The 22,957-nt window shown below is 47.3% G+C and overlaps 1 protein-coding gene across 1 annotated transcript in view; it reads left to right on the top strand.

Annotated features, from left to right (window-relative positions):
• The window catches only part of TLL2 (tolloid like 2), a 127,425-nt gene that overhangs the window by 20,846 nt on the left and 83,622 nt on the right, over positions 1 to 22,957 (top strand). The window contains exon 2 of the mRNA XM_086680518.1: positions 8,607 to 8,717. Within this exon, the coding sequence (XP_086536644.1) occupies positions 8,607 to 8,717 (111 nt within the window). The remainder of the gene's footprint in view (positions 1 to 8,606; positions 8,718 to 22,957) is intronic.

Below are 22,957 nucleotides of genomic sequence, written 5' to 3'. Positions count from 1 at the left end.
CCTCCCTGTTTGTTTGTACATACACTCCCTTGACAAAGATTCACAGAAAACTGCTTTAAACCTGTTCAATCCCTCTGCTGGAAACTTGGAGTGAACTAAATGTGTCTCTGGGTAGGATTTCCCTGTAACTGTTCTTCCGCCTCTGGCCTTGTTTCCCGGGAGGAATTCCGATGGTTATAGAATGCGTCGTATTTAGTTCCTCTGAAAATCTCGGCTTCTCTCTAGGCGACCCTTACGGAGCACTAGCGAGATCCTTCCTTCGTGGCTTGTCATTGGGATGACAAAGGGCAGGCCCTGTGTGGGTAGATACCCTCTATTTCTCAAACAGAAATTGTAGGGAAATCAAACATTAGAGCTGGAGGACCTCAGAGGCCGCAGACTCTACTGGTCTCCAGACTTCAGTGAGCATGAGTCACCTGTGTGGGGGCGGGGCATGAATTTAAAATGCACATTCCTGGGTTCTGTCTCTGGAGATTCTGATTTCATCAGGTCTGGGTTGGAGCTTGGGGATCATCACAGCAGGACCCTCCTTAGACATTTGGAACCCAAGTGGTTTGTGGACCATGACTTGGGAAGCACTGAGCCGGTTCAGCTGTCTCCTTGTACGGGTGAAGAAAATGCCACCAGAGAGGAAAGTGGTCTGTCCAATGTCACACACAGCATCCACGCTCCCTCTTCCTCAGTACAGCTGAAGCCTGTGGCTCCATAGTGCTTTAATCTGGGCTGTCGTGTCCTGAGATGCAGGTTTACTGTGGAACATTTGTGATGAGGTCCATACGAGGGACACTGATTGAGATATAAACCACCTCTCAGCACAGACCCAAGTTGAAAGTGTAGATGTGAAGGTGAGGCCATAGCCTGGCTGGGGGAGGGGAGGGAAGAGAAGTGGAGGTGAGTACCTGTTGGAGGTCATTCTCATGGGAGAGATCAAGGTCTCCGTGGGTTTTGGAGTGAGACCCAGGGTGGGGCCTGTTGCCAGGATAGACTGGGAAATAGTTGGGGGTATCCTCAAGCAATGTCAGCCCCCACCCCCACCTGTCCTCCTACTCTCTGGGTGCCAGGAAACAGAGTCCTGGGGAGAGTGTGGTTGGTGACAGAGGGTGACGGCAGAGTCAAAGCGGTCTCCCTCTGACTGGCTGGGCTTCTGCCTGGCTCACGGGCTTCCCAGCTCTGCAACCCCCAAACCAAGGGCCACTTAACACCTCCAGGATCCCCCCAACCAGACTTTCAGAATCTGGGGTAGGAAAGGGTGTTCGGGACCCCCTGGCCGTCCCCTCCTGCACTCTGACCCCTCCAAGCACCCTCGCGAGTAGCTCCTATGGGAACAGAGCTGACCATGAGATCAGCCCCCACCTGGAGTCCCAATTCGAGAAACTGGGTCCTGTGCCAGGCAGTGAACTGAGCTCCAAGTTTAGAGCCAAACGGTCTGATTTCAAGCCCCACCCACTTCTCATAGGCTGTAAACGTGGGCTGGTCATTAACTCCCCTAAGTCTTACTTCCCCCATAACATGGGGCTGACCGGTTCTTGCCCTGCTGTCCCCTGTGACTTCAAAGAGGAGCATGCCTTCACTCACTTGTTCATTTATGCAAATGCTCTGCAGGTGCTGAGCTGGGGGCTGGGGTGAGTGGTGGGGACAACAGGTACAGGGGACTGTGAGGGGCTGTACCAAACTGAGGGACTCCTTGTGGCCTCCCACACCATGGGTGTTCTAACCGCCCCGGGCTCTGCTCCTGGTGTCCGAGCCTTCCCTTGGTTCCTGTGGCCTCACGTTCTACCTTGTTCTTGCTGTCCTTGGTGGTCCACATACATGGGTCCCCTGAGTCAACTGGGCCCCCCCACATGGGGCCCCTTCTGCCCCTGTCCTGACAGCGCCTTGCTGCTTCTCACCACAGTGCCTTTGCTTACACTGCTCCGTCGGTCACATACCCTTTCCTCTCGTTGCCCACTCAACAGACTTCTGCTCCTCCAGTGTCACCCCCTCTGTGAGGCCTCTCCTGATTGCACCCCCACAACTACCTCAGTCACTCCTCTGTAGGCCTCCCTCCCTGAGCAGCGTGGATCATTGCGAGGCAAAGATGGATGGCAGTTGAGAGTGGACTTGAGAGGTGGCCCAGGGCAGATCGCCTTACCTCCTGAGCCTGCTTTTTCTCATCTGAAAAATGATGCTGTGTATTGCATGGAGTTGCCATTGGCAGGGTTAGAGGAGCATAGGAGCTTGGCATCTGGCTGGTGCTCAAGAATGATCAATCCCTTTCTCTTCAGTGCCTTGCTCCTGGGAGAAGAACTAAAACACCAGATTTGGGAGAAAGAGAGGGCTGATCCAAGATAAAGGAGGATGCATTGGGAGGGCATGGGTTCTGTGTCACTGGAAGTGTGTGAGAAGAGGCCATTCAGGCATCAGTTGGTGGGTTGGACCCAACGACCAGTAGGGCCCCTCCTAGGCCTCAGAGTCTATAATTCCTGGAGGAATGCTGAGGGGTGCAACAGTCTCCAAAAGGTGTTCCTTAGGACAGGATTCAGTGAAAAGAGATGCCGGGGCAAACCACATTGGGAAAGGCTGCATTCTCTTTCTCTTGGAGACTCGTGATATTTGTTAGGATTGTAAAGCCTCTGAGAAGTCCTGCAGTAAGGGAAGCTGTTTAATGCAACATTTCTTATTAGAATTTAAAACTTTGGGTGGCACCTGGGTGGCTCAGTCAGTGGAGCCCCCGACTTTGGCTCAGGTCATGATCTCACAGTTTGAGGGTTTAAGCCCCGTGTCGGACTCTGTGCTGACAGAGACTGTTCCGAGACTGGAGCTTGCTTTGGATTCTGTCTCCCTCTCTCTCTGCCCCTCCCCTGCTCATGCTCTGTCCCTGTCTCCCAAAAATAAATAAAAATATTTAAAAAATTTTTTAAAATGTAAAACTTTGATGGGGCGCCTGGGTGGCGCAGTCGGTTAAGCATCCGACTTCAGCCAGGTCACGATCTCGCGGTCCGTGAGTTCGAGCCCCGCGTCGGGCTCTGGGCTGATGGCTCAGAGCCTGGAGCCTGTTTCCGATTCTGTGTCTCCCTCTCTCTCTGCCCCTCCCCCGTTCATGCTCTGTCTCTCTCTGTCCCAAAAATAAATAAACGCTGAAAAAAAAAAAAATTTAAAATGTAAAACTTTGGGAAGACTTGGCTTTGCTGGCGAGAGTTCTGACTTGGGAATCAGGGAGGCCTCAGTTAACTTAAAACATCTCTGAAGCCTCTTCCTGCTTGCATGACCTTGCCTAAATCCTAACTCCTCTCTGGGCCTTTATTTGAGGTTGATGTGTAGAATGCATTTGGCCTGGTACCTGAGACAGAGTGCTAAATGCTTCTGTTGTAGATGGGAAAAGGCAGGCAGGACAGGATGCTGTGAGACTCCTCAATGGGAGCCTTTTCCTGCAAGGCAAGGCTGGCTCATGGTCATCTTTTGCAGCCTTGAGGGTCAGGCATACACATGGGATCAGATGGGGAGCATAATATAACTTTACAGATACTCATCACAGTAGTGTGCCGGAGCTGGCTCTCACCTGTAAGCTTGTGAGAACCCATTGTATGCTCCTTTTCCCAATTCCATGTTCTGTAACTCTGAAATCAGCCAGGGTGGAAGTGTTTACACCAGGGAAATCAGCAAACGCGCCAAATCAGGGCTCTCCCCTCCCCTTAGCCAATTGTTAATTATCAGCACATCATTCACTGATCATTAGAAAGTATTTCTTCGAAAGTAGTCTTTTATATTTGCAAGTTTCTTATATAAAAACTTTAAAATTGTATCTGACTACTTTAAAGATTTCTATTTTTGATTTCTGGAAAGCATTTTTCCTATTGTATTTCATGATCTATTCCTGACATAGTTACTGGCCAGAGCTTCGTAACAAAACACCACCACCTTGTGACAACTCCCTAAATTGCAGGTTGGAGTTCCAGTGGGCTCAGCCAGGACTGGAGCAGATGGTATTTCCACCGATGGGCATTTTAGATGTTTCCTCTAGCCTCTCCATTCAAGTTCAACATTCTGTGAAAGATTACCCTGCTTGACCTCTTCATTATAGCCAGGACAAGCCTAAGAGAGGTGCAGGGGAGCCTGTGCCCCCAGGGACATGGTTGAGTGAGGCAACCTCTGGTGCCTTGGGTCAGTGCTTCTCAGACTTCAGTGTGCACACGTTCATGGGAATCTTGTTCACATGCAGCTTCTGATTCAGCAGGTCTGGTGTGGACTCTGTGATCTCGTATTTCTGTCGAGCTCCAAGACAACAATGCTGCTGCTCGTCTGCAGATTACACTTAAGAGTAGCCAGAGCTGGTGAAGGAAACTTTCCCCAGGTGGTAGGAATCCTCAGAGAGCTTCTCTTAGGAGATGGCCATGGGCCATGTTTTGCCTTTTGGTAAGAATTCAAAAGCTGTGTGTTTTGAATGCATAGACTTAGCTCATTTGCTTCTAACTATTGTTCAGCCAACTTGTTGACTTAATTCTTAAATTTTCATATTAAAGAAATTTTTTAATGTTTATTTTTGAGAAAGAGAGACAGAGCATGAGCAGGAGAGGGACAGAGAGAGAGAGGGAGACACAGAGTCCGAAGCAGGCTCCAGGCTCTGAGCTGTCAGCACAGAGCCCGACGCGGGCCTCGAACTCACAAACTGCGGGATCATGTTATGGGCTGAAGTTGGACACTTAACCAACTTGAGCCACCCAGGCACCCCGATATTTTTTTTATTTATTTGGAATCTATTTTGGTGTATAGTGTAAGGTCCTCAAATAGCTAATTCATTTGTCTATACATAATTCATAGTTTAGTCCCCCTCTTTCCACAAATTTGTGAGATTTCCTTATATATGAATTTTCTTATATAGACTAGAGATCACTTCTGGACTATGCCATGTTGCAGGGTTGTTGTAGCTTTAAAACATATTTTGATGTCTAATGAGGCCCGTCCTCCCTTAGTGCTCTTTCTTGACTGTTATCACCTAATTATGCAGATGAACTTTAATACCATCTTATCATAATAAGAAAAACATTGAGATTTTGACTGAAGCATAATAAACCTACACATTAATTTGAAAAAAAATCAACATAGCATGTCTTTCTTTTCATGTCAGTCACTTTTTATAGCTTTTAGTAGAATTTTACATTCTTGACATAGTATCACACTTTTGTATCAAGGTTATTTCTAGAAATGTGGTGCTCTTTGCTATTTTAAATATAATTTATTATTTTATTTATATCATTATATAAAATTTTATTTTATATTATTTATATTCGTAAGATAGCCATTAGCCACATGTAGCAATTTAAATTTAAATTAATTAAAATAAAATAAAATGTAAAACTCCGTTCCTCAATTACATTAGCCACATTTCAAGTGCCCAGTAACCACATGTGGTTATTGAAAAGCTCAGATATAGAACTTTTCCACCATTGCAGAAAGTTCTGTTGCACAGCTGTATAGTGGTATTGTTGATCCATTGTTGATCCAGTGGTATTGTTGACCTTATATGTTGTTACAGTATCTTATTTTATTTGGGAACACTTTTCAACTTATTCTTTTAAATTTCTAGGAAGAGCAGTTGCTTTTACCCAAACTTCTGGTTTATTTTCTGCAACAGTATTACCCTGATTCTCTTCCTAAAGATGAAAGATGAAAGATGATTCTCTTCCTAAAGATCTTTCTAAAGATGAAAGCAGGAAGGGCCAAATATCCCTGATGGTTGCTACTCCCACACTCGCCATGGCAGACATCACTAATCAATCACAGCACTCTTCACTGTTCCCTGAACTATTGCTGTTTTTGAAACTGACATCTTCGTGCCTTGCTCTTCTCTGGTTCCTGAGATGGAATAGGATGCAGTGGCAGGAAAAGAGGTGTCTTCCCCATGTGTGGTCCCCAGGGGAGGGCCTTGATCCCACCTCCTGAGAGTATTTCTCCAGTCATTCTCCTCCATGGCCTTCTATGGCCCCACTCAGGGAGGCCTGTCTTTTCTGTTTCATTATTCTTATTGCACTACCTGAAGAGGACATCTTTTTCAGCCTACTTCCTTCCCCATAGAAGGTTGGGGGCCCAAGGTTCACTAGGGGTCATTTTAAATCTCAAACAGTTGAGGTCTTTTGCAGGCGATACTAGTGGGCGTTTTGGGCACAATACTTCTCTGAAATGTGAGTTGTCTTCCTATTTGATTCAGCTCCACATGCCATAGCCACACCACAGTCATTTCCTAGACATGCCTCTCTGTCCGGCATAATGGCTGGCACCTTGCACTTATGAGGCCTCTGTGAGGGAACCACACTTTTGGTCTCCTGTACCGAACCATGCTTCTCACACTGAAAGAATGTACTGGGCACCATCTTGACTGGCCCTCGCTATATAGCTGAGTTCTTTTTTTGTCTCACACAAATTTCTTGAGGTATATTTACATACTGTACAATTACCCATTGTAAGTGTACAATTCAATGATTTTAGTAAGTTCATAGTTGTGCAACCATCACCACCATTAAATTATGGAACATTTCCACCACCTGGAAAAGTTCCCTCATACCCATTTATAGTCAAGTCCCCATCCTGACCCCAACCTTAGCGATCACTTTTCTGACTCTATAAATTAGCCTTTTCTAGACATTCAGGATAAATGGAATCATCTTTTGCATCTAGCTTTTTTCACTTAGCTAGATGTTTTTGAAATTCATACATGTTGTAGCATGTGTCAATAGTTTGTTCTTTTTAATTGCTGAATAGTTTTCCATTTTATATGTATATCACTTTTTGTTGATCTGCTCCACAGGCAATAGACATTTATGTTGTTTTCAAGTTTGGAGCCATTGATGAATAAGGTTGCTATAAACATTTGAATTTATGTCTTTGTGTGGACATATGTTTTCATTTCTCTTGGGAAGTTTCCCTAGGAGTAGAATTTCTGGGTCTTTTGATAAGATTATGTTTAAGTTTTTAGGAAATTGCCAAATGATTTTTCTACAGGTAGTATACTATCTTATATTCCACCTAGCAATGGATGAGGGTTCCCATTTCTCTACACCACAAAGCTGAGTTTGAATTAGCATTTGTTACTCAAAGGCCTTCTCAGTTTTCCTTTCATTGATTAGTAATGAGAATAGGTTGGGTCTTCCTCAATTTCTGCACTCTCCCTATTCCTTTTCATTCCACTATAAATTGCCTAATTCTCTATAAAACTCTTTTCTTTCTTATCAAATGCAGCTAATAGCAACCAAAGCATGCTATTAACATTCTGACTCTCAATCTCTCCACTTAAAGCTATGGCTTTTTTAAGCTATGGCAGTTTATCATCTGCCTTCCAAGTTAATGCAGGCAATATTTTTACCAGGTACCTCATCACTGCATAACATACATCACCTCCTTCCAGCCTTAATTAAGTTTCCTTGACATCCACTGCCTTGTGCCCAAACACAATTTATTTTTGTTAGGGTAGAACACTACTTCTGATAGCAATTTCTGTATTAGTCAGGATGAAGATATTGTGCTCTAGTAACAAATAGCCCCAAATCTCAGAGACTTATGAAAATAGCAGTTTTTATCCTCCTTATTCATGCCACGTATCCATCCTGATCAGCCATATCTCTGCTCCACATCATATTTACTCTAGAACCCAGGGTGATAGAGTCACTGCATTCTGGAATGTTGCTTGTCTTTTGGTAAAAGGAAAAGAGGACATGTGAATCATGCACTAACTCTTAAAGCTTCCTCTCACATTTAATTAGTCAGAGCAGGTGAAGTGGCCAGTCCTAACATTAATGGGACAGAGACAGATAATCTTCCCCAGGGAAAGGCAGCAAATATTGTGAACAGTAGTATCATTTACCACATTATGCTTTTTTTTTTTTTTAAATATCCTGGAGACTCTGGCAAAGAAAGAAACAGCTGCCTCTATGTGGTAGTTTTGCCCAGAGCTGCTCACAGCTAGAGTAAGACAGGGTGTCCTTTCAAAATACCTTATAGACCTAGGCCTTTGATCTTCATGGTGGTTGGCCCTGGCCCTGTGGCTTTGATACACAGAATTATTATATGTTATTCCTCTGTCTCTACCAGCCCCATGTGTTAGGTTCACGGAAAGATCTGATTGGATGCAATGTCATTTCTAGGGGGTGCCTGCGTGGCTCAGTTGGTGAAGGGTCTGACTCTCGATTTCTGCTCAGGTCATGATCTCATGGTTCATGAGATCAAGCCCCATGTCAGGCTCACATTAACAGCACGGAGCCTGCTTGAGATTCTCTCTCTCTCTCTCTCTCTCTCTCTCTCTCTCTCTCTCTCTCTCTCCCCCTTCCCCTGTTCACTCTCTCTCTCTCTCAAAATAAAGAAATAAACATTAAAAAAATACTTTACAGACCTAGGCCTTTGATCTTCAAGGTGGTTGACCCCAGTCCTAGGACTTTAATACACAGAATTATTACATGTCATTCCTCTGTCTCTGCCAGCCCTATGTGTTGGGTTCAGGGAGAAATTTGGTTGGATGGACTTTCATTTCTAGAGTTTTCCATTCAACGTCCAATGTCCTCTGAAACATTCATAAATCCATTTTTTTCTTGATCTCCAGCTTAAATGGACCCATTTATGTTTTTTTTTTTTCTTCCCAGCTGTCTTTTGGGGAGACATTGCCTTGGACGAAGAGGACCTGAAGTTATTTCATATTGACAAAGCCAGAGACTGGATCAAGCAGTCAGTAGAGGAAAGGGGACATGGCACAGGTAAGTACTGTGTCCCCTACTTCTCTTTCTCTGGGGAGAGGGGTCAGGGACTCCAGCAAGGGTAGATGTGGACCATGAGACATCAGTATCTGACCTGTCAGTCCCATGCACACCTGTTTGTGGAAAACCAGAGGGACGCTCTTTCTGCCCTACAGGCTATGGAACCAGAGCCTCCGATCTGCTGATCCTTGTAAGAGAACATCCATTTGCCTCTTTATCTGAAGGTTCAGACTCCAGCTCAGAGGGTTCAGACTTGAGCTCAGTGTGGGTTCTCAGGACTTTAGCCTCAGGGTCCAGCACTTCCCAGACTGGAGAGAATTACTGCATGGGCTCCATTTAGGGCATGTTTGTTGATGATGCTCCTAATGCTTAGCACTGGGGGGAGATGTTTGCCCGTGGGGTGCTGTGCTCTTCTTTTGCAGACGAACCAGGAAATACGATGGGGCTTCTGACGTTGGTACTCTTCTCCCTCCTTGCCTCCACCCTGGGGTGAATAGTAGGGGGACTGTGTCTTGAGTTCTCAGTCGCCCTGCCCACTGGGCTCAGATGCCTCAGCTCTGGGGAATCCCCATTCTGAAAAGCAGCAGAAGGGGAGGCTGTGCTGTGAGGCTGATGGGCCGGTGTGGCTCACGATGGCTTGCTATTTGGTGACCAAGGTTCACACGTGCCTGTTGCCAAACGACCTCTGCTACTTGCAGCCCCTCCTCCCACCCTCTTTCCTTTCTCTTGAGACTTTTTAACACTTACTGTGGTAAGAACCAAGGGGTTTACGCTCTTGACAAATTTTTAAGTGTACAAACTGTATTATAAACTATGGGCCCAGTGTGGTATGGCAGATCTTCAGAACTTACTTATCTTGTATAACTGAAGCTTTGTACCCTTTTCGGGAGGCACCTGCCATGGCCAAATGCAGTGCTGGAGAAAGAGGAGTAAGATGTGACTCCTGCTTTCAAGGAAACCATTCATGCCAGGCAGACAGGGTTTAGACTTGGACAAGCTGTCCAACATCTCCAAGGCTCACTTTTCCTATTTGCAAATGGGGATGAAACCGGCACTCACTCCACAGGGGGTTGGGAGGATGGAGTCCAGGGTAATGCGCCAGCCTGGTGCCTGGTACATAGCAAGTTCTCAGGCAATGGCAGATGTGATCACTGAGGTGCTCCCAGTCTAGTGGAATGAGGCTGTCAGATAAATAGATGAAGGGCGGTTCCTCACGGCAAGTGCTCTGACGAACCAAGAGCAGTGGGAAGAGACAAGAGTGAGGGGAAGAAGCCTACCCAGCTGAGCCGGGAAAGGCATTGTGGGAATGGGAACTCTTGCATTATGTCTTGAAGGATGAGTATGAGTTCCTGAAGTCAAGAATTGAAAAGAGACATTTCGGGCAGTGGGGAAGCCATGTGGGGAGTATGAGAGGGCTTATCTCTACTCTGGGAACAGCGGTAAGGTGTGAGTCCCTGGAGTGTGGCTCTTTGGGGTAGGCTGTGGTAGACAGATACTCCTGGAAAGGGTGGCCGGGGTAGATGGTGAGGATGCCTGTCAGAGGGGTGAGTAGAAATGTGCCCAGAGTAAGGGGGCAACTCCCATGGCTCAAATATGAGCAACTACTGGGACTGGCCAAGTCCAAGCTCCTGCCAGGGGCTGGGGGAGGAGGGGGCCCAGGTTCCCCATCTGTTTGAATTTTAAATGGACTTTTACAAACCAAATTATTTTTCACACCAATATACACAACCTTAATCGGGCTCTCACAAAAGGAAGCATCTCCATAATTCTATCACTGCAACTAACCAGTTCTTACCTGGAGGCCTAAAGAAGTTGACCTCATTGTCATCTCTGTGTGGTTAAAATTTTTTAAACTTCTTTTTGCAATATTGCTTAAGAATAGTAAATTCACATGTCTCAAATACACAGGATTGTGAACTTTTACGTATGTCCACATAAACGCCACCCAGACCAAGGCATGGAACATTTCCAGAACCATGGACGCTCCCTCATGCCCCCTCCCAGTCAGTACCCATCCCACCCTCCTGGCCTCTGTCACACGGACTTATTGTACCTGCATAAATAGAGTCACACAGCATGCGTTGTGTCTGGCTTATTTCACTCAGCTTTTTGACCTTGTTGCGTGAAGCAGTTTGTCTCTCGTTGTTGCGTGTGGTATTCTCTTGTGTGACCGAATGCTAGTGAAGTCATCCTTCTGTCGACAGGCATTTAGACAGGTCACAGTTTTGGGCTGTGATCCGTAAAGCTGCTGCTGACATTCTTAGACGTATGTTAGGGTGGACGCAAGCACTGGTACCCACGGGGCAAGCACAAGTGGGATTTCTGGGTCTCGTGGTACGTAAGCTTTAGTAGATACCATCTGTTTTCCAAAGTGCTTGCACCAATGCACACTCTGTGTGGTACATACTGACTTGGAAAGTAGGAGCGGTGACCATGCAAGATCCAGGAGGACCCTGGAGCTGGAGCTGTTTGGCTTGGGGACCCTTCTCACACACTCTGGGCCAGCACAGCAGTTACTTGATGTTTGTCCACGAACACAAATGCTCAGGGTCACCCCTATTAGTGATCCTGTGTGGTCCTGGGGGGACCTGCCATGGCACAGCGTGGGGGTCCAGCCTTGGCAGATGTGAGCGGGAGACCCCAGAGAGAGTCCGGGAGTGGCCAGCCACCATGTGGGCCAGCTCCTGGAGGGTTGCCTGCCTGGAAGGTTGCCTACGATGCTCAGTGCAGGGAAGCCTGGAAGCCCTGCCTTCATCTCCCTCACAGCACTCCCCAAGGCCAGCATGGTCAGCCTCCTGGTCTAAGAACTTGGATCTTTTCTTTCCTTCTTCCCTGTGAACTCAGAGAAGTAGAGTCCACATCAAATTTGCCTTCAGATCCCTTGAAGGTGGCCCAGTCCCTTGTACCTAGAAGGCACTGGTCAACATGGGTGAGAGAGGAAGAAGGAAGAGGCCTGTGGAGATCAGCAGATCCTGGAACCATCTCCTAGGGGCTTAGATGATCAAGAGCTCCAATAGGGCTTTGCTTCCAGACAGATGGTTAAAGCACTGACTACAGTCATGGGCTTTGGGGTCAGACCATCTGGGCTTGGATTTTTAAGCTGGGTCTCAGTTTCTTCATCTATAAAATAGGAATAGTAATGCTGCAAGGACAAAAAGAATATGTATGAAGTGCTTAGCACAGTGCCTGGCTAATAATAAGAGCTCAATAAATATCAAATCTGCCACCTCTTCATTATTAGTAGTAATAGTATTTACAGAAAGCCCACTGACCTGGAGGGTGTAGGGCTAAAATGGAGAGTGGGGAAACTTTGCAATGTACCGGAGGGAACTTTGGTAGCTTGGGTTTGAGGCCTTTGAAACATGTACCTACCTAGTGTTTCCTCCTTCCCAAGCTTGGAATTTTTTTTTTTTTTCTGTGTGTTTTTATGGGAAAGTGATTTTTATCCTGATCACTTTTCTCTGCGGGCCAATAGTACTTTGCAACTATCTAGAATAGTTGTTTTATTTTCAGAATGGGAATACTTTTTATTGTTTTTGCTGATTAAACCAATACTGCCAGTTGTTTGGGAAAAAAAAAAGTCCAATAGCTCAAAATTATAGAAAATAGAAAGTAAAAATCTCCTGTTCTCTCAGCTCCAGGGATCCGTGCTGTTATCAGTTTGCTGGATTACCTCCAGCCTTGCCAGGCTCAGGCCATGTGCGTATAGGTATTTTTAAAACATAGAAAGGATTTTTCTCAACACCGTCTTGTGCAGCCTGTGTATTTCATTTAACACCACCTCATAGACATCTTTTCATGTGGTACATTGTGGTCTAATCACATTTAATGTGCAACTCTGCCACAATTCATCAAGCTAATCCTGTACAGATGGGCATGAAGATTGTTTCCCTCTTTTTTCTGGTAATTTTTTCCTATTAGAAGCAATGAGGCTGTGAACAACTTTGTGCATAGATCCTTAAACATTTGCTTTGATTAAAAAACTAACTAAATAAAAAGGAACCACACTTTCACTTCGTCTTCCTGCTTCCAATGTGCAAAAAGATGTATTCTTAGATTTAGGTTATTTCATTTCCAAGCTTTGGTTAGTGTTCCTGTGTTTTAGGGAAGGGAAGGAGTTTTGAGGGGAGGGGGCGCTGAATCCCTGCAGGGAATCAGAGCAGGGAGGGTTCAGAACCTTGCAGTGTAACCCCAGAAGGCTTCTTTCCCTGGTTCATCCCGTGAGTTTGGAGCTGTTCTCTTGGCTACAGAATGAAACCGTATCTTTGCCCTAGAAGTGACCAAGTTGGCCTCATTCTCTAGATGTGCCCAGTGTCCTAAATTCAGTGAGTGGCAGAACTGGGGTCGGAACCAGGCTTCCCAACTCCCAGGCCAGGGAGTCCTCCCCTGTACCTCCAGGCGTCCTCCCCTGCACCCACCTGTCGGCCGTGTTGCCAGTCAGAAGGAACAGAGACCAGCAGAGGTGCGTGTAATCAATCATTCCTTTGCCATCACTTGGAAGGTAGCCTGGAGCCTCTATGGGCCAAAGGGTGAGCAAAGACCTTTTGCCTGGGTTGGTTTAGGAGCCCAATGAGAGTTATGCACTGGCCACAGAAGAGAGCTGCTGAGGGCCCTGGGACCCCCAGCCGGGAGCCCCCTCGTTGTTTGCTTAAAGCAGTCAGTCTCCCTGCCTCTAGTCCGCCTTCCCCATCCTGCTTCCAGGTGATCTTCCTGGCCCTGACCTTGCAACCACCAAACAAGGGTCCCCCAAACTCATGTCTACGTGGAATCTCAGAATGTGACCTTATTTGGAAACAGAGGACTTGCAGACGTAATTAATTAAGGGTCTTGGGATGAGAGCTAAATGCAGTGACTGGTGTCTTTATAAGAGGAGAGGAGCACACAGACGCAGAGGAGGCCGTGTGAAGAGGATCACAGAGACCGGAGTGAAGCATCTACAGGCCAGGGAGCACCACAGAGCTGTCATCCGTTAGCCAGAGGCGAGGCAGGATTCTTCCCTAGAGCCTGCAGAGGGAGCACGGCTCGGCCAACACCTTGCCTTCAGGCTTCTAGCCTCCGGGACTGGGAGGGAATGGATTTCTGCTGTCTTAAGCCACACACTTTGTGGTAGTTTGTTATAGCAGTCCCAGGAAATTAACACAACTGCGGTGCTGAAGACCCTTCGTGGCTCCCTGTCACCCAGCAGAAACATTCCTTAGTCTGACCTTCGTCTGGGCCCTCCACACTCTGTCTACCACCTGTGTATCCAGCCCCCTTCCCTCTCCTTGTCCTCCAGCCAAACATAATGACATTGTCTGCACAAGCCCGCGGTTTCCCTCCTTTCAGCCTTCTGTCCCAGCTATGCCCTCTACCCCACGTCCCCATTCTGCAGAAAAAGAAAGGAAGGCCCCGAGAAAGCCAGTGACTCCTCCAGGGCCCTCCAACTGGTGTGCTTTCGCGACTCGGCATGGCCGCCAGTTTGGGAGGCCACCTGGGTTGACAGTGCTGTTAAAATCAGCCCGTGTTGTGCTTGGGATTGAAAGAGCTCTATTTTCTCACCGTTTTCAGACAGGCCCCTGCCCCTGCCACGGGAGCTGCCAGAGGAAGCGGCAGCAGCATCTTGGATGTGTGCGGGGCAAGGAGGCAAGAGTGCATTCTGCAGGGAGAGAAAGTCCTTCTGTGTGCATTTCATTTGCAGAAAGAAGAATGGAAGCTCTGAGCAGGCATGGGCCAAGCTGTTCCATGAATGGGACCCTTGAATTAACATTGCAGAGTTTCCTAAAGCTGCTAATCGGATTAGCTGTGTACTGAAGGAAGTACTTAGCGGGACACACACACTCTCCGGCCCTCCTGCATCTTCTTCCATGTGATGGTGCAAGCCTGATGGCCCGTTTCTGAGTTCCGAGACACCTCTTCTGCTAACCACACAAGGTGGAGTGCAGTGTGGTCGATGTTTTGGACTTTTATTTGTTTGTATCTTCCCAGGGAGCCAGTGTTGCGCATTCTCATCTTCGCAAATACCTGGGAACCTGGAGAGGAAGTATCGCCTTGCATTATCTCCATCCGGATAGTGGATCTGATTTCTTGGTCTTTGTAAGGAGGACTCGGAAAGGGGAAATGGTTGTGATGACTTATTGGCTCTGATGGAAGCTGATGTTCCCGCCTTGTCTATTCTGAGCCACTGGGCCGTGTCCAGCTCTATTTAAGAAACCATCCTTCCTCTAAATCCTCGGTTCCTAAACCCCTGCCATCTGTGTGAGTGTCTGCATGAGCCCAGCAGTTTGAGCCCCTGACTTCAAAAGAATGAAACAGCAGGAGTGAAACATGGGTTTGGATAACTTGCCTCCCCTCTCTGGGCCTCCTCTCTGAACCCTGAGGGCCCACCCACCTGGCAGACCCTTCAGCTCCTAGACTTAGTGGTACATGTTACCGTACCATAGATTTAAACTTTGGTGTTTCAGGCCAGAGAAAAGAGGGGGTGCAAAGGCCATTGGGCATCAAGGGGCACAATTAGGCATCCAAGGCTAATGCATACCCATGAGATGCCCACATGTACTCTGAGGCTTTCTGGGCTCATAGAGTTTCTGGGTTCATAGGGTTTCTTTCTCTCCTTGCCTTCCAAGGTTTGAAGCTCTCAAAGGGGACCCAACATGTCTCTACTCCCAACACATTTTTAGCTTCGAGGCTCTTGAGAGAGCTTGTGGGTGGTGTTGTTTTAAGCAGCCCCATCGACAGGCTGTGATTTTCAGCCTCCATTCCTGTGGAGACATTTCCTAAACTTTGTAGACATGGCTTCACCATCTCATTGATTTCCTTTATTGGAGGTGGGAGTGTCCAGATAAGAAGTGGGGCAGTGGGTGGCTCCCTGTGACATCTTGTAGAGGAGACAATATTCTGAGTAATGGATGAATGCCAGGTTAAACTCTTGCTGGGGCAGTGAATTGGATTCAAGTCTGTCTCCTAGCATCGTGCAATGCCAAATGCTGTCTTAGCAAAATCTGGTGGCCTCTGCTCCTGATGCCACTACTGACTTAGAAAGCTGAAGAGGGACAAGAGGCTGTCAGGGAGCAATCTTTTTTTAATTATTTTTTTATTTTTTAAATTTACATCCAAATTAGTTAGCATCTAGTGCACCAATGATTTCAGAAGTAGATTCCTTAGTGCCCCTTACCCATTTAGCCCATCCCCCTTCCCACAACCCCTCCAGTAACCCTCAGTTTGTTCTCCATATTTATGAGTCTCTTATGTTTTGTCCCCCTCCCTGTTTTTATATTATTTTTGTTTCCCTTCCTTTATGTTCGTCTGTTTTGTCTCTTAAAGTCCTCATATGAGTGAAGTCATATGATATTTGTTTCTCTGACTAATTTCACTTAGCATAATACCCTCCAGTTCCACCCACGTAGATGCAAATGGCAAGATTTCATTCTTTTTGATTGCCGAGTAATACTCCATTGTATGTGTATACCACATCTTCTTTATCCATTCATCCGTCGATGGTCATTTGGGCTCTTTCCATACTTTGGCTATTGTTGATAGTGCTGCTTTAAACACGGGGGTGCATGTGTCCCTTTGAAACAGCACACCTGTATCCCTTGGATAAATGCCTAGGAGTGCAATTGCTGGGTTGTAGGATAGCTCTATTTTGAATTTTTTGAGGAACCTCCATCCTGTTTTCCAGAGTGGCTGCACCAGCTTGCATTGCCACCAACAATGCAAAAGAGATCCTCTTTCTCCGCATCCTCGCCAACATCTGTTGTTGCCTGAGTTGTTAATGTTAGCCATTCTGACAGGTGCAAGGTGACATCTCATTGTGGTTTTGGTTTATATTTCTGTCAGAGAGCAATCTACTCATCATCTCCACCGTCTCCTCCAGAGCTTTGAAGGAAGGAGTGCCCAGAGAATAAGGTCTTGGTGACCTCTTTTCTCTAAGTAAATTGTACTTGACATTTTTGGGGTTCATAGACCTCTTTGAGAGTCTGATGAATATTATGAGCACTTCTCTGAGAAAAAAGGACACGCACGCACACACACAATTTTGCTTGGAATTTCAAGAGATTTAACTACTCCATGGATCCCAAGTTATGAAGCTCTTGTCCATGGTCTCCCTTTTCTGAGTGCTTCTGCACTCTTGGAAAGGTTCTCCTCATGTGGACACCCGGGCCCTGGCAGGACTGCAGTGCAGAGAGGCTTGGATGATGGAGTCAGGCAGGCCTGGGTTTGCCTCTCTGGCTCCATATTGATTAGCTGGGGAATTTAGGGTGACTCGTTCCCTATATGTAAAACAGGATATTAATGCCTGTCTTGCAGGGGCGTTGAGAAGTGGGATAGGTAAAGCATTTATGCCAGGGTCTGACACCTGGGAAGCACCTGATAAATAGTAGCCACCATGGCCACACCTGTGCTGGCTTCTCTGTCTTCTCTTCTCTCTGGCCCACCTCTTTGTCTCAGACTCCACACTGCCAAATGCCCTAAATTCTTTTTTGTTGCTGTGCGTACTCCGCAGCACCTCCCTGGGGTCTCTGGAGCTGGGCTAGCACCACTGTGATCTGAGCAGGTCCTTGGGTTTAGACCCTACCCACCCAATTCCCTAGCCTTCCCTGGTCGTTCTGAGTCAAACTCCAGGATCACAAAGTTAGCCAGAGAGAGATCTGAAAATGGATTAGGTGCTGATTCTTCTCTAAGAACAACAAAAAGAATAATACTAGCTAGCATTTGCTGTTGGCTGAGTAGGTCTCACATACTTTAAATACGTGATCTCACTTAACCTTCACACAACACTTCTATATGGTGGGTACTGTTGCCAAAGATATAAAAGGTAATGTTCAGAGGTATGTAATGAACACAACCAATTACAGGCAGAGCCAAGATTGGGACTTAACTCTGATGTCAAAGGCCCTACTTTTGGCCTCTATGCTCCATTGCTTCTAGAAATAGCTGCTGGCATCAGCATCACTGCCGACACTGTCCCCTTGAGTTAGGGAGACTTGGTCTCCCCATCACCTCCCTTGAGAGGTGATGAAGAAAGATGTGAAAGAGTTCCATGTGCTTAGGGGGCTACACCTCATCATGCCCTCCGTTGACTCAGGTCGCATTCAGTGTGTGCCTTGCTGCATCCCCCAGCCTATTGCAGCCGTGACTTGTCTTTGGTCTTGGCTCATCCTTTTTCATTCCAGCATCAGGCTAGACACATGAAAGATGCCAGACAAACACTTATGGTCTGTGGATGGGGCTATGAACCTCAGGAGTGCTCGATGGCCTCCGTTCTTTCCTGCTCCTCTGCTCCCCCCAAGAGGCCAGTTGGGGTTAGGACTGGTTGCTTGAATGCAGGATGCCTCAGACTCCAGCTGGGACTGGGGACCAGCAATGAAAGAAATGCTTAGGGGGTGGCACCCTCGGGCTGAGCAAGCCCTGATCACTTTGCAGGAAATGTCTGAAAAAGGCATCCTTTAGCCAAATGGTCAATAGGTTATCTTTCCCGGGCCCTTCACATAGATTCCCAGATGGAAAATGCAGCCCTTAGGTCTTTGCCATGCCAGAGAGGGAGTGCCAGCATTCCTGCTCACTCCTTCAGGGCTCCTTTCATCCCTTCTTCCCCCAGACCTGCAGCCCCCACCCCAGCTGACTGCTCCAATCATCTCTGCCCTCCTATGAGAATTCTTCTTGGCTCCCATGGTGGAGACCTTGATCTTTACTTGCTGAACTCCTGTTCTGGCATGTGTCCGCTTCACAGCTCTGCTGACCCTTTGACACCAACTGTCCCTCCCTCTTTCCTTCCTTCAGATAACAGATGTTAATCGGGTCCTCTTCTGTGCTCAGCACCAAGGATACAGCAGTACCCACTTTCTATCTTGCCATTCAAGAGATGGAGTTTTAGTGATGGATGTGATTATGGTCATGCTTTGGAGTGTGGGAGGAATGGGGCAGCCTGGAGGGCAGTACCTGGGATCAAAAGCCCCTGCTGGTATGGGGTGGCCACCAACCTCCCAGAGGAGGTGTGGTCCAGTAGGCAGAACCCCCACCTAGAGGGAAGGCCCCAGGTGACAGTTGTCATCCAGGCAGGAGTTGGTGTTGGGGGTCCAGCCTGGAGCACAGGGCCTGCCAGGGGGCAGAGCAGGGCCATTGGGTGGGCCAGGGTAGAGACCAAGGCAAATAGCATTGGAGGGACCTTTAGTAGAATTCATGGGGAGTTACAGTTTTATGCTGTGAGTTCAAGAGAACAAGGCAAGGACCCCTGAACCTTCTGGGGTGTGGGTGTTAGGGAGGGCCTATAAGCTGGAGACTTGGCATGAAGACATGGGTCAGAAATTAGGCAGGAGCACACAGATCCAAACTGGGTCAAAGGTGAAGTGCTGTGGAGACTCTCCCGTGTTGAGTCTATACTCCCTATATCTCCCAACCTAGGACCGGACTGGCCACAGCGTTGGGGCAGGCTCAGCCCGCAGACCGCAGCTGGCAGCCGGTAGGGGAGAAGGACAGTGGGGCGGGAACTGGACAAAGCCTGGCAGCTATTCTGCCCATAAACTCTTCAATTTAGGAAGATGATTTGAGATGATAAAGAGGCATCTGATAAAATGCACATCTGTTCTTTGGGAAGGAAAAAAGAATGCAACATAAGGATTCTATCATCTCATTCCCTGGGGCCTCATTCAGAGGCTGACTTATACCTTGGATTGAAGCCAGAGTTCACTGTGAACTTGAAGTGTTAGGAAAAGTAAATTCACCTTTAGGTTGATTTTTGTTATGACTGCATTTCTCAGAATTTGGGGAAACTGGGCTGGGAGTCCACTTGGAGCCTGAGCTGGGTGAGTGAGGGGCGGTGAGCACCCTCAGGCATTCATTCAGGGAGCTGTAATCCTGGGCCCCTCATGGACCTCGAATCCGGGAGCCTGAGTCAAAATTGGGAGATAAGCTTGAGAAGCCAGGACAGACAGGATTTAGTACGTGGCATTGTAGGCAAAGTTCTCTCCATTTCAACATACAGAATCCCATTCAAGATAGCTCAAGTGAAGAATTTACTTAAGAATATATTCTCTGGGCCACCTACACACACAAGCTGGGGAGAGCCGGCCTCTTGGGGACTGGACTAGGAATTGGAGAGAGAGGAGCAAAGCTGGCCTCTCTTCTCAAGGATCATAAAATATCTCATTTTTGCTTTTGCCTCTTCTTGCACCTGACCCATCATGGCATGGCCACCATGCCTGAGTTCCCATCATGGTCCTCAACTCAAGTGTCCCCTGCTGGGTGCCCGCAGTACCTCCCTAGGTAGGGGTACTGTGGAAATCCTAAGTGTGGAAGGAATCTCTTGGGGAGAGAGTATAACATGAGTTGACCATGGGTCTCACAACAGAACCCCGGGGAGGTAAGAGGAGGAGACATAGTTATGATGGAGGCAGGTGGCAGGTCTGTGTCTGTGGCTCCAGAGAAGAATGAGTGATGGAGCAGCCTTCGGTTTGAAGAGCTGATTGGTGAGTGAAGACCCCCCAGGCATGGAGGTGTGGAAGCAGTCCCTTTCAGGTTAACTTGGTCTTGGGGCCAAGCCTGGGGACCTCACACCCACTTTGCCATTTCTGTTATTTCCATGGGAAAAATACTTTATGAGTTCCCATCAGCCATCTTAATACATGGAATTTGGGAACACAGTCTCCTGAGAGCCAGGGACTGACTGCCTGTGTCAGATGAGGACCCAGTCATTGCCTCCCAGTTTTGGCCGACAGAAAGATAATGCCTTACCTCTCCGGTTCTTCTTAGTCTGATTCCACTTTCACTGCCCTTTAACTGTGTATGTTTTTGTTTGTATTTATTGAATGGAATTCTCTGTTTCCTGTTTTTAACTTAAATGTTAGTTGATCTCTAAGGCAGAATGAAATGCAATAAACCATACTTAAAGCAATCTTACCTATGCTGCCTTCCAGTCAATTGTTCTAATATCAGTGGCCTAGATAGCAAAAATACTCCTCACCGTGACTTAAGAGAACCCTGTGGTGAATCCTTTTTGATAAATTAAAGGATGCTTTTATCCAGTAAGTAATCACCCCCTAAATATTTTAGTTTTCTTAAAGCTAAGCACCTTTGCTTTTGTATCTCTTGGCCTCTTATAGATGTGTGCATTTTGGTACAGATGGAGACAGACCTGTGTCACAAATGCAGTTTACTACTCAAGTATTTTCTTCCTGGGCATGGTGATGAACTCATTTGTTCTTGGACAAAACCAGTGCCCCAGCCCTTCAGAGTTACCCACTGCACAACACACAGACCTTGGCCATGTCACTTCACTTCATGGGACATCCCTTTTCTTATCTGTAAAGGCTCTTTTCTTATCTATAAAAGTTCTAAGCTTCCTGAGGGCCAAGAATGAGTCTCCTGGTTCTTTTGCCAAAGATAATCCATAAATGTGTGGAGACTAAATGTGTGGTTTCTGCTACATGCACAACTAATTAGAGAACCACTGTATCTTTGGCTTCTCCTTCATTTGATGCCTCATGGAACTTCAGAATGTTCTACTCAAATTGCATCAAACCTGGACCTTCCAGGGGCCCTCCAACGGGCTCCCATACAGATTGGCAGAAATCTGGCAGTGGCCCCCTTTGCCCTATCTTAGAAAATGACAACAAACAGTGATAGGAGAGAGAAAGGAAAGCTGAGGCTGTCTCACAAGCATCAGTGACAAGTGGGCCACACCCTGCAAGCTGGAGATGCAGCTTGAGGGGCAGCAGGGGATGCCGCCGGTGTGAGTCTGGGATGAGACTCCTCTCCCCCTTCCATTGTGCTAACCTGCGGCTGATGTGTGGGATGGCTGGAGCAAAGTCACATTTCTTCTGGGGCTGTTCACATCGAGGTCTGCGGGTCATTACATCTGTGGCTTCCAAGGAGGTCCAGAGAGAGGAGGTGACGATGGTGGTAGAGTTGCCAGTGGAATCTCACCCTGCATTCTTCTGGTCATCTTCTTTCTCTTTGGTGTCATTTAATGAGCTGTTTGCCCGCAAACTGTGAGAGAAAAGCCGTGCTGGTCTTGGCGCTGAGCCTCTAACTCGCTTCCATTGGTCCTTGCTTTCTGCTTCCCGGGTTCTCTGCCAGCCTCCTGCACCCATAGCCCTGGGCTGCTGTTGCCTGAGGAAGGAGATCCTGTCTTTCCTGACACTGGCACCCCCTAGAGGCATGGCTTTCCCATTCTCTCTGCAGCCGAGAGGCCCTAAGCAGTCAGCCCACCAGCCAAATCTGGTCTGCAGATGTGTTTTGTTTGTTTTGTAGTGCTCACAGTTTTAAACTTACTGCCAACATTTTAAAAAATCAGATTTCTCATAAAAATCCAGAACTCTGGCTTCTCTTGAAAAGTTGGGAGATCTGGCCATGCTGGTCCAGCATTTCCACATGGCAACAATCAATGGAGTTGCATAATGATGGGTTGAACTCTGGGGTAGCATGTGCCCTGCGGTTGGCCACAGACCCCACTACCCCTATTTATCTCTCATACCCAGCCTCTTTCACTCCGATGTGTTGCTCGCCTGGCCTCCTAGCTCCAGGCATCTGAGTTTGCATGTCAGGCCAGTGGGGAAAGGACACCATCTTTGGACCCTAAATCAGGTCCCATAGCACTGGCCATGCGGCTTCTCTCTTCTCTGTCGAGGGAGGAGGGTCAGAACGTCAACTACCACCTGGTCATCTGACAGAAGATCCTTCTTCTGGAGGCTCTCTTCTTCTCTTCCTTGAACTTTCAGTCTCTGGCACCTCCTTGTAATACAGCATGCCATGTCCTGGGCTCCGCATGGCACTGGGGAAAAAAGCACAAAAAAGGCAAACAGGGTACTCAGTGTGTTGGGAGAGGGTAGTTTATGGCCCAGCAAATGCATTGGCATCAGAACAGATTCTTTTTGAGCTAGTGAATCAGTGTGACAGGACCATTCATAGATATTAACCTCTCTGAAACAAAGGGGCCATCACAGTTCACTGACATATGCCATCACCCAGAAAAACCCTAGTCACTTTAACCTCTGTTTACCTATATTATCTTTTTTAAGGTGGAGCCCTTGCTCTGCAGTTCTCCTTGAACTGAGCTGACTTCTGTCCGGAAAGGTCAAAGATAAGCTATGGAATTCCGTGACGCTCTTTCTGCTTCTCTCCTCCAGGTCTTTGGAGACGGTTTGGGTTGGTCTTCCTTTCTTTGATTTCCTGAGTTCCTTGCTACTGTTTCTGTGACCCAATTCATGGGGCTTGCCCTTGGAGATTACCATTACAGACTATCATCTGTAAATCTTGATTGGTCA

Source organism: Puma concolor, chromosome D2, assembly GCF_028749965.1.
Source record: "Puma concolor isolate L17-30 chromosome D2, mPumCon1.1.hap2, whole genome shotgun sequence".
In the NCBI taxonomy this organism is placed as follows: domain Eukaryota; kingdom Metazoa; phylum Chordata; class Mammalia; order Carnivora; family Felidae; genus Puma; species Puma concolor.
This window is presented reverse-complemented; position numbering and strand designations above follow the sequence as displayed.